The 12,294-nt window shown below is 31.3% G+C and overlaps 2 protein-coding genes across 2 annotated transcripts; one reads left to right on the top strand and one right to left on the bottom strand.

Moving 5' to 3' along the window:
• Positions 1-2,756: 2,756 nt before the first annotated feature.
• LOC123209670 (UDP-glycosyltransferase 92A1-like) lies at positions 2,757-4,410 on the top strand. The gene has a single exon (XM_044627801.1). It carries the CDS (start codon positions 2,834-2,836, stop codon positions 4,301-4,303), a length of 1,470 nt encoding a protein of 489 aa, XP_044483736.1. The 5' UTR covers positions 2,757-2,833; the 3' UTR covers positions 4,304-4,410.
• Positions 4,411-6,783: 2,373 nt separating this feature from the next.
• Positions 6,784-9,013, bottom strand: LOC123201759 (IRK-interacting protein-like). The gene is made up of 2 exons (XM_044617317.1): positions 8,470-9,013; positions 6,784-8,388 (listed from the first exon to the last, which is right to left on the bottom strand). The coding sequence occupies exons 1-2, from the start codon at positions 8,707-8,709 to the stop codon at positions 6,862-6,864; spliced, it is 1,767 nt and encodes a 588-aa protein (XP_044473252.1). The 5' UTR covers positions 8,710-9,013; the 3' UTR covers positions 6,784-6,861.
• Between the last annotated feature and the right edge of the window lie 3,281 nt (positions 9,014-12,294).

Here is a 12,294-nt window from a genome sequence, read left to right as displayed (position 1 = left end):
AAAAAACCCATCATACAAGGAAGGAATTGCAATATATAAGCTATTTCTCTTGATACTTTGTGTAGATTCAATTATTTATTTATAACATAAACTAAATGTATTAACTAGTTAGTACTTTCATACCAGCACCATAAGTTAATATATCTTTATACAATTTTAGTTATCATACAACTTGTACATTTTATATTATTGGTTTACAAGTTTCATGTTGTAATTTTGCAAATTTTTATGTTTGATTTATTACTGCAACCATGTAATAGAACAAAACCCATTTATATATAATAATATGGTTTGAATTTTTTTCCAATTACTTTTTTATGCGCTTGTAACCAAAACTTGTTTAATCATCTGATCATATTATTACATATTATATAAATACTTAATTATGTAATCAAAAATGTTATATATATATATATAGTTTTATTGTTTATCTATAAAGTTTGCTTTTACATAATATCAATTGAAGTTCACGATTATGAAAGAGACCAAATGACTCACCCAAGGCTTGGTGAAATGATAATTCCCAACTTTTAAGTTTCAAAAATTCAAATTCCCGTTATTGAATTTTGTTTGATTTTCTCCAAAATGGTTGTTTTGTTGTTTTATTGAAATTATGAAACTACCTTTAATACTTAATACAAAGTCAAATTACAAATATGTCTTTATCAATTCAAAAAATCATCACCTAATCCACTTAAAATTGTCACTTTGACCCCTACAAAATTTTTCAATCGTGATGAGGAGAAAAAAATCAACTATCAAATTATCATGAGTAAGAGAGAGGTTGTCATCGACTGAGATGAAAGAGACACAATTACGACAAGAAGAGTGAGACAATGCATTGAGAAAAGGGAGATGAAACATGAACACTAGGGATGACAAGAGAGACATTAACATTAATAGTAACCATATATGACTTTCGAAAAATTATCCAATTGAGTCTGGATTGAGAAAATATAACTAATGATTTGAAGAGATGATGGTGACAAGAAGAGAGGAAAAAGAGAAAATTGAATTATCCATCCAAAATGACCTTTATGCCCTTCCATGTAACGACTATTGCTAATGGAAGTGGATGAGAAATGGAAATTTGAACTTTTGATACTTGAATGGTGGGACTTTTTCGTTTTATCAAATATTGGGTGGGAAATAGTCATTTGGCCTCATAAAGACGAAAATACAGATATTGGCGTAATTAATATTATGTAAACTCTCTTTGAATATATAACTACATATATATTTTATATATGTTATTATGTAAATAAATATTATTTTTTCTTAATTTAAAAATATTAATAACTTAATAATACATATGAATTACATATTTATATAGGTATTCAAAATAAATAACCATAGTTTTGTTATTAACCTTTTATGCGTTGTAAAATGCAAAACAGTATCGCCATCTTGATCCTTCCAATGTAAAGTCTCTTCGGGTGCCGTTAAAAGCCATCCCTTCAAAACATTGACAACACCTAACTTCTTGTTTTTGACAGCAACACGCAGAAACACTTTCATATCCAACGGTTAAATCTTGTATAGAAGACGGGGAAGAGCAGAAAAATTCAGAAAAAGATCCAAAAGCTCCACTTGATCTAGTGTGTAGTGCAAAGGAGAGGAGCAATCCTTCCTCTCTGTTCATTCAGACAAGCTAAGCTCTCTATTAATTGTTGAAAGCGCTCTCACCAATTGTTTTTTACCACTTTGCAAAGCTAACTACGTGGCGCTGAGGCCTTGAGGGTTTAGTTTCCAGCCAAGTGATGGGGAAATAGTTGTTTCCTGCACTTGCAGCTTTGCGTGAACGGCCATGATCGATTTGATCTAGAGGAGATGAATTCCCTGTAGCTCTGACATGTGAAATTTGTCAATCAGTTTTCAGTTGAGTTATCCAACACTATAATAAGTGATAGACCAAGACTTTTATTGAAAGGGAGCCTGAGCCTCCACAACTCCATTAATGTTTGTCAATCGAGTAGTAAAAATTAAAAGAAAAACCATTAATCTTGAATAAAAAAATATATTAAATAATATTATTTATAACAATTAATGAGAAAATCACGAGGATATTATTTTTTTTATCTGTTGTATAATTAATATTTATTCACAAATTCAAACAAACAATATGCACTTCAAAAACGTTAGTTGTATGCATATTCAATACAAATGTTTAACTTTTAATAAGATGCAATCTGCTTAGGTTAATTATGTTTCATAAGCGTGAAATTAAAAACAAACTAAGCCACACCATTTACAAATAGCAAAAATCCTCTGTTTTCAACAACATATATTTAGTGAGTGACCTTATAATGAGTTGAACGAACACCATACACCTTGTTTCCAAATATAACCAAGAACTTAACCACCAAGATACTTCAAAGATATCATAAAATATGATACATTGATTTTGATTAAAAAAATAAAAGAATCAAAACAGGTTACACTCAAAGAGTTATAGTAAATAATAGTAATCAGTGAAAAGGGGCCGATGTGGGGTGTTGGAGGTATTGTTGTTTTAAGTTACCGATCAACCACTTTTTCCTCCTAAATTTATTGCCATGTTTACTTGCTTACAAAGTCAAAATCTTTGTGTCAAAATAATGCATGCATCCACTAAAACATGTGAAAAAAAAATGGCTTAACGTTTCAACGTTTGTCCCCCTCTTTCTTTTTTTAACCCAACGACCAACCAAAAAATACTCCCATTAAATCTAGATCGGCTTCACCATTTAACTCAACAGAGCATTGAAAATAAAAAATATAGATATATTGCTTATTGCACTCATCTCTTTCTCCATCCTCCATTAGTTTTTCCTCTGTGATAGTTAACACAACAATGGCAGAAACAAAAGAAAACATAATAATGTTTCCTTTCATGGCACAAGGCCATATAAACCCTTTCCTATCTTTAGCCCTTCGAATTGAAAAGGCAAACAAATACATCATAACTTTTGTTAACACCCCTTTAAATATCAAGAAACTTGGATCGTTTCTCCCTGAGAACTCTTCCATTCATCTTGTTGAACTCCCTTTTAATAGCTTAGATTTTGATCTCCCTCCAAATACTGAAAACCTGGAATCTCTTCCAGATAGTTTGTTTTACAATTTTTTTAAAGCTTCTTTGTCTTTGAAACCCTATTTCGGGAAACTAGTCTCTAATCTTATACATCAACAAAATGGACAAAAACCACTGTGCATCATCTCAGATATGCTTTTAGGATGGTGTGAAGAGATAGCTCAAGAGGCTGGAATATATCATGCGATGTTCATCAGTTCTAGTGGTTTTGCCTCGGCGTGTTACTACTCCCTGTGGATGAATTTACCTCATCGGAACGCGGATTCCGATGAATTTATGTTGCCGGATTTTCCTGAAGGGTCTACGATTCATGTTACTCAAATGGAAGAAGTATTAAGAGCTGCGACTGGAACTGACTTGTCTTCAGCTTTTGTGAGAAATGAGCTCCTTTCTCACTGGAGTGAAGCTGACGGAATTTTGTTCAATACAGTAGAGGAGCTTGACAAACTTGGACTAATGTATTTCAGGAGAAAATTCGGACGACAAGTTTGGCCTATTGGACCTGTTATTTTGTCTCCAGGAAGCCAGGCTCCAAGGAAAAGAGAATTTGGAGTCTCCCAAGAGGAGTGTAAAAATTGGCTTGATAAGAAACCTTCTTGTTCAGTTCTCTATGTGTCATTTGGGTCACAGTTTACCCTATCTGCGTCAAATATGATTCAATTGGCAATGGCTTTAGAGGGTTGTGGCAAGAATTTCATTTGGGTCGTTAGGCCACCTATAGACATTGATTCAAACTCAGAGTTGAAACCCAATGAATGTTTTCCTGAAGGATTTGAAGAAAGAATCAAAGACTCAGGATGTGGGCTTTTAGTTCATAAATGGGCACCACAGGTTGATATTTTATCTCACAAATCTTTATCTGCATTTTTTAGTCACTGTGGATGGAACTCTGCAATTGAATCACTGAGCCACGGCGTGCCGATGATTGGGTGGCCACTGCAGGCAGATCAGTTTTATAATGCGAAGTTGTTGCAGGAAGAAATCGGAGTTTGTGTGGAGGTCGCCAGAGGGAAGAGTTGTGAGGTTCTTCACGAGGAAATAGTGGCAAAAATTGAGTTGGTGATGAATGATACTGAGAAAGGCAAGGAAATGAGAAAGAAAGCTAGGGAAGTTATGGAGATTATTGAAAATGCCATTAGAGATGAAGCGAATTTTAAAGGGTCATCTATGGAAGTCATGGATCAATTCTTGAATGCTGCATTGAAGAGAAAACAAGGGGAAGTCTCCTAATTAATTTTTCAGCTTTTGGTAAAAAAAAAAATAATAAATTGCATTTGCAAGAACTAAATAACAGCCAAAAAAACTAATAGTTTCTTTTATTAACTCTACTATTAATTATCTCCGCTATAAGGAAATCAAAAGATCCAATAACTAATTTTCCTCGAGTTATTTTCTTGTATAAATTCAAGTTTCTGATTAAATTTATAATATTCATAATTCCTTCACTTCACTCAAATGTCACTCCAAGTGTCACTCAACTTACACTTAAATTTATTGGGTCAGATTTTCAGGTCCTGATGTTGAAAAAACTAGATTGATTCCTAGATTCTAATTAACCTTAACCACGTATATATAAAATGAGTAATTCAATTGAAAAAATAAAAAAATCATCATATTAGAGGGTTATATAGAATCTATCTATTATTTATTGCAAGAGTTATGCGGGTATAATCAAAACCTTAAATTGAAAATAAAAACCTTTCCATATAACCTTATTAAAAGAAAATAGAACCTACCATGACTAATTGAAACCTAATATGTATGACATTCATTGAAGTTTCAATGAAATTGTACTATACATAATGCATGGAAGGGCTTTTGGATAGGCCTTGTTGAAATTTCATCATATGTGGCATGTGGGAGTTTATTGATGTTATATTACATGTAATTAGACTTCGCCCATGGATTGATTATCTAGGGTACTGAAAAAAAATTAGGTACGGATTTCAAAGTTTCAAGTTTTTGGACATATACTTATTTAGACATATAGCTAAGTAAAACCTATTTTCTATGGGTAAGTCGGGTATACTTATGGGTGCTCACAATAAATTTTAAAAAATACATTAACCCTAATAGTTCATTTCTTCCACACTCACAATTAACCCTATTACTAATTTCTTTTTAATCATGTTTTTAGAGGGTTCTCAAAGTTATACTAAAGTTTTTTTAAGACATTTTAAAGGTGTTATTAGAGTAAAAGTTAAGGAAGTTCGTAATAAAGTGTTTACAACTGATAAATGGTATTGTGCTAAAGTTTGCGCAAAGTTATTATTAGTGTTCAACTCAATAACAAATGCTACAAAACAAACATTTTCCACTAGATTATCAAAACTTATCACCAAGTTAGGTGCTCTCTACTCAACCCAATATGCAGTCCAATTCAAGTAGCCATTTACAATCTCAAGCAAATACTTCAAATGATACACACTCAATCCATCATTTGATTCGGTCTCATTCACATACACAGTCACAAACAAATGAGAATGACCATGTGAAGATTGAGAGAATGAGCGAAAATATATAAATGAGTTAAGACTGAGAGAACGAGTGCAAATATATTATCCAGAGCTTGTTTAAATTATAGTGGATGTCTTTTAGTTAAAAAAATAGTAAACAATAAAAAGTGCCCAATTTTTAACCTATGTGCATAACTACATTATGATTCCTAAGATTTGACCTTAGCTGAGTTGGGTCTGGTAAAATCTGAAATATGTAATGTCTTTTCAATATATAGTTGTTATAAAAATTTTAAAAAGTTTTTAATATCTCTAAACATGTCTCATGTGAATGACATTAAGAAATAATAACATTATAAAATAAAAATAAACATCTATTGACTAACAATAATGTTAATTTTCATTCATAGCCACACAATTAAAATCAAGCCGGAGAACTTTCAAGGGAAGCTTGTTTAACTGATTGTTGGGCTAAGCTTCATATTAAAGCCCATGAAACATTGGAGACTGGGCTCAATTGAAGCTCAATTAGGATACATATTGGGGCAATTGAACTGCATGCTTTACAGATTATTGGACTATGCTCATTTGCAAACTCATATGGAAAAAAAATTAATTAATAAAATTATGTGTATAAATAATGATTTATTATTATTATTTAATTAGATTAACTAGATTTTGAAGAGAAATTTTATTTATGTATAATATATGGAGGATGTACATGGTTTCAGATAAATAATTTTCATAAAAAATGTTTAATCATTCAACAACAACCAACCCAAATTATAAGAAGGAAAATTCTAAAGATGTTGACATGATTAGGTGTGACAGTCATAACTAAGTTTCTTGTCCATATTCCTTATTATGAATTTTAATACCAACCCCAAATATAAAATAAATTAAAAAAAGAAATTATTTGCCAAGATTGGATTCCACTTATATCATATAATTGGCAAGTCTGTCACACCTCAGCATTCAATTCAACCTAACCCTCCACCAAGGAATACCATCCGGTCCATTCCCATTTTGTTTTATGCCACCAAATACAAAATTTAACTTAAAATTGATAAGAACAATATTATATACATTTATTTTTTTTATATAAATAAATATCTATTTAAGTATATTAAGATATAATTAGATATTATTTTATTATTAATTTAAAATCATTCAGTTACATAATGATATATATTAAACGTGTATTCATTTATGTATTCAAAATGAATACACATAATTTTACTGAATTTATAAAATAAAAAAATTAAACCCACCTGAAAATTTATTAAAACAACATCAATTTGATAGTTACAAAGCACAAATTCTCAATTAAAATTAAGCTACAAATTTATACCTGCAAAGAACCTTACATCTCAGTACTCTATCCTGCACATAAAATCCTGGCATCACCATTATTTTAACCCTGCTAGGCCCCTGTGATTTTTGCCTTTCCAAGAACAAATCCTCCATGTAATTTCCATCAAAGCTCCTGTTTTCTTCCACCCTCAAGATCCCCAAGGGCGGATTGAACGAAAAAGCAAGTAAATGAAGCAACCATATGCATTTTGCAGCCACAAAAAATGCCTGCAGAAGTTGTTCTGGCCATGGCCTTGTCCAATTTAATATTGTAATTATGCAGCTCATTTTTTGGTCACAGAATTTGCTGAATTCTTCACTGTAATATTTAGTCCCTTTCCTTAAGACTTCATTCCAGCTCAGATTTCGCAGAGCAACAAAAGAGGAAAACTGCGCTTGGCGATCTTGTTGAGGGTCTAAATGCTTTGGTGAACCATTTTTCTGAAACACACAATTCTCAAAATCCATGTAGAGTGTTTGGTTTATTATTGCTTCTAAATGGTATGAAACCGCCTTGGAGAATTTTGAAGTCAGTGATAATTTGTATGGTTGAAGAAGGGCATTCAAGTTGTCCATTAGAGATTGATCTGTGTCTTCTATTTGCGCGATGAGCGTCTTGCAAAATTGTTTTACTGATAATCTCGCTTCAGAAACTATCTGCAAGAAGCCTTCCACCATTACTTCTTCACTCACAGGCATCAAATATTCCGAATTTCCATCAATGGACTTGCCTCTCCGAGGAAAATTTCCAAGTTTTTCAGGAACTTGAGAGTCCTTTAAATTTGTTGCTTGTTTCAAAGCTTTCTTCAGCTCTTCACAGTATGACTCCAAGTACTCCAGTCTTTGTTTCAGCTCCCCTAAGTTGGATTTCATTTCAGAAACTTCATTCAACGCGGCGTCACGATTCTCATTTGCCTCTATCAGCTCTCTCTTCAATGTTTCAACTGACAGAATCCCCAAGTCCTTGAAAATCTGTGAAACTTCTTCGGATTCTGTCCGGTTTGGGGAATTCTCCGACTTGTGCTTCTTCTTCAACCTTGGAAACAACCACGAAATCACTCCCCGATTTTTCGGTTGTGATTGAACTAAGGAATGGGAATCTGTCAATGGCACAACAATGTTGGAGTTCTTGATATTCCTGGTGACATTTTCGGCCTCGGTTGTGATGGTTGCAGGTTTGCATCTATTGCAAGAGGATACTGATTTGAAGTCTCCCAAGCTGTTTCTTGCGGAGGATTTGTAGAATTCTGTTGTAACCGGAGAACTCTGAAGAACTGTGATGGGGTTAGTGGTTGAACCAGTGACAGATTTTTGGTCTTCAGCAGGACAAATATGTGACTCTGAAGTAGCAAAACTTGAAGGCCATCCTTTCTTTGAAGCTGAATTCTCCTTCTTGTAATCTGAAAAACCACTATCATTTCCTTCAACTCCATAATCATCCCAGTTCCCTGATTGATTCTTCGACGAAATTTGATGACACCCGGCTACTGGTTCGTCGTCATAACTCTGCCAAAATCGCCATTAAATTACAGTGAAATAAAGAAAAAGAAAATTGCTTTACAATAAAAGTGGAAACTTGTAACTTACAGGAGTGAAAACAGGGTAATCTTGAGCGGAGAACTGTGTAACAGGACGAGAAACAGGGGAGCAAGAAGGGTATCGAGAATTGGCGGGGCTGTTGCCTTGCCTCAAAGCGGCATGAAGAGCTCTCAACTCAACTGCTTTAGCAATGGCAGCTTGAATTTCTTGTCTGCTAACTGGGGTATTGTTGTTATCAGTGTTTTGATTTTGAAAGATTTGAGAAGAAGTGGTGGTGGCAGCAGCCATGAACAGGGGAAACAACAGGCGATATAAACGAACAGTGAGAGTAAAACCAAAGAAAGGATGGAAAGAGAGAGAGTTGCAGAGATTGTGTTCAATGGAAGAAAAGAACAAAGAGGGTTGAGAAGAGGCAATCTAATGGATGGATTTGGGGGAATGAGATTAACATCATATTTATCTGGTGTACAATATTGGAGGAAAAATCACAAGATATTGAGAAACACCATGTGAATGGAATTAGCATCATACCATGTGAATCACAGAGAAGAAGAGGAAGAAGAGAGAGACTGGAGTTAATGTATTAATAGGTGAGAGCGTGGGAGAGAAGCAAAGTAAGAAAGAAAGAGAAGAGAGAGAGAATCAATGAGTATTTAATTTACTAAAATACCCTTATTTACTACCAAACAAATTTGATAAATATATATAATATATAGGTGAACAACATCCATTTTGAGATTTATTATAATGTTTATTTTGATAAATATATATAATTTTTTTGGCTGGAGATATTGCCCTAATTATTATTGTCTTGGTTGGATAATACTATTATAGTACTTGTGGAATTATTTTAAATTTATCAAATATGTAGGGTTTGCTTAGAGTAGACCCACATCGATTGGACTTGTTTGCTTGTATGATTCTGTAGAATTTTGTTTTCCTTTAAGTCAATTATATATTTACACCATTTCTATCTACTTTGTCCCCATTATTTGAAATTTGAATCTAAACAAAAATCTAATGTATGATATTATATGTATCAATTTTAAGTATATAAATAAATATATATTATTATATAATTAAATATTATTTTATTTTTATTTAAAATTATTTAATTATTTAATAATATATTTAAATAATATTATATATATTTAATTTTGAATACATAAATAGAAAGTTAATTATAGGAAATCATATTACAGCTAGGAAATATAAAGGGTAAAATGGTCTATATAAAAAAGTACAGAGGAACCCAGAGGGGGAGTGAGGTGAGGTGAGGTGGGGTGGGGGACAGAGAAATCCAATACCTTCTTCCAAGGGCTCGTTGTCTGTCTCTCTTTTCTCTTGAACAGTGAACCCTGTGAGGGAGGGTAATGCTACAGTGGGGACCAAATTGCATAATTTTTAAAACTTAATTACTTGTAAAGTAATTAATTAAATTAAAGCAAAAAAAAAAAAAAAAACATGAGCTGCCCATATTAGAAGGAGAATTTCAAGGAATCAAGATGTAATTTACAAGTAATAAAACAGGGTTTACTTTACTACTAGTTTATTCTAAATGGAATTCCAAGTAGGATTACTGTAGATATGTTTATTAAAATACAGAAAAATTGTTGTTTCCCAGAAGCACTTTTTGTTAAAAAAAAAAAACAATTCTCAGAAGCACTTTTGTCAAAATTTTTTATACATGAGCACTTTCCAAAATTTAGCCAACCACCCCATCAAAAAGCAAGAAAGAAAGGTTTTGTCAACCTCCACGTGCAAAAAAAAGTGCTTTTTCTTGGTTAATCAACAAAGAAATTAACCCTAATTAGTTATGAATCCTTCAAGTAAATTCAATTAATTAACATTAATCGGCGATTAGGTTTCATTCTCTTGACGTTAACTAGCAAAGTCAAGAAACAAAGTTTGTGCCTTGTTGTTAGGTGAGACTTTGATCAAGATTGTATTGATTGTGAAAGTATTTGAATTTTGTTGATGATTTTGTGGACTAATTAAGTTTTCAATAAAATTATGTACGTAATTTTTATATATAATTTTATACATAAATAATAACGTATTATTATATGGTTGATTATTGATTTATCTTTAATTTTTAACTATTTAATCATATATTATTTGTTTATAAAATTATATATATAACACTACTCTTAAGTTTTTATACGTGAGATATCAAGTGCAAAAGAGGAATATTTCATTCTTCTACTAATTTTTGTCATAAGTTTCAGCATCAAAATTTTTTCCATATTGTATTTCTATTTATGGATGTTGATAATTAAACATTAAAAACACAAAAATATTAAAATATTTAATCAGAATTTCTTACTTTTTAGTATTACTTTAACCATACAAATTATTCAAATCATAAATCCAATTAATTTGTTGTAATCAATGTTTTTAAAACTAAATCGGATATTAATTTGGTGAAGAGAACGATCTAGTTCAACTGGTGGTCAGATCGATTAATAAGTGGTTACACCGGTTAATTATTTAAAAATAATATTTAAATTTTTTTTATATAATTTGACTTATTTAAAATTAAAATAAACTTAGTTTGATGGTATATAAATTCAAATGTGATAAATAAGATATTGGGTTTAAGTTTTTATAATGAATTTTTGAAAAAAAATAATTGTTTATGTTGACCAAGTCAAACCCAATCCAATCGAATGGTTCAAATAATTTAATCTAATTTAATTGCAAGAAAGATTTTCGAATGAATTAAAACTAGTTTAACTAGCAATTGATGGTTCAACCAGATCAGACTAATCAATCTAATCCAATTTTTAAAACCGTGGTTGTGATTCAACATATGTATTTAAATTTTAAAGAATATCATCATGGGTTTATATGGTAATAATAAATTATTAAATTTATTTTTTTCATTGATGATCAATTATTATTTACTCTTTTGTAAGGTAGAGTGGGCGATGACTTGCAAAAGATTTGAAGTCTAAGAATTAGGTTTATCATTCTTAGACAATAAAGAAGTCAAGAGCCAATACTTGTTAGGTGAAATCAGTCCATCAACATTGATAAATTATATTATGTTTAAAAAAAAAAAAAGTTAATGTTGACTAATTCAACTAAGTTGTTGAGTGGATAAACTTTAATCCAATTAAAATTTATTATTTGTCAAAATATGAGTCAAAGTTTGGAGTCTCACTTCAATTGATGTTAACACTTTTTATTGAGGTCTATCCCATGAGATTTGCTCAATTGATTCTGCACTTTGAATTGAAGTCTCCTCATGGAATATCTTTTATCATGGTGATCTATAAAGTTATCACATCATGCTTAAATTTACAAAATACATTTTATTTGTCTCTGAATTTTAAAACCAATGTTTTTCATGTTTTCAATCCCTACAATATCTATCTCTTACATGTACTCTCATTTAGATGTTATTCGCTTTGAATTTTTAAAGCACATGTTTCGTACACATAGCTATTTTTAGATTTCGTGTGATGTTTAGTTTAAATTGGTCTATTTTGTAAACATGATAATTTGTATCACTAATAAAATTATATGCACTTAAATTTGAATATTCAATTAGGTATTTAAAACTAAGTATAAATAACATTGTTCTTATATCATGTCAGGTCTAATTTAGACGACACTTCTTTTGCCATCCTCTTAAACCGTATCTTTGAAGAGATTTTGATTAATACTCAAAAGATGTAACTTTAAGTTGCGGTGTTTGTTAGTTTTGTCTTTGTTTTTTTTTTGTTATTTTACGTTTTGATAAAACGAGTTTAGATTATGATTGAGTATTTGTTGTGGGTACGCATGTTTTTGCTCCCCTTAATTAAAACATTTTTACTTAGAAAAGAAAAAAAAAAAGTCTACCCTCATCAACAATTAAAAGAAAAA

This window comes from Mangifera indica, chromosome 2 (genome assembly GCF_011075055.1).
Source record: "Mangifera indica cultivar Alphonso chromosome 2, CATAS_Mindica_2.1, whole genome shotgun sequence".
Taxonomy (NCBI): Eukaryota; Viridiplantae; Streptophyta; class Magnoliopsida; order Sapindales; family Anacardiaceae; genus Mangifera; species Mangifera indica.
The sequence above is the reverse complement of the archived record's forward strand: the minus strand, read 5'-3'. Positions and strand labels throughout refer to the sequence as shown.

Excerpts from the sequence above, each read along its gene's own strand:
- LOC123209670 (XM_044627801.1), top strand. The coding sequence starts at position 2,834 with ATGGCAGAAACAAAAGAAAACATAATAATGTTTCCTTTCATGGCACAA.
- LOC123201759 (XM_044617317.1), bottom strand. The coding sequence starts at position 8,709 with ATGGCTGCTGCCACCACCACTTCTTCTCAAATCTTTCAAAATCAAAAC. Across the intron at positions 8,389-8,469 it reads ATTACCCTGTTTTCACTCCT|AGTTATGACGACGAACCAGT; the intron begins GTAAGTTACAAG and ends CGATTTTGGCAG.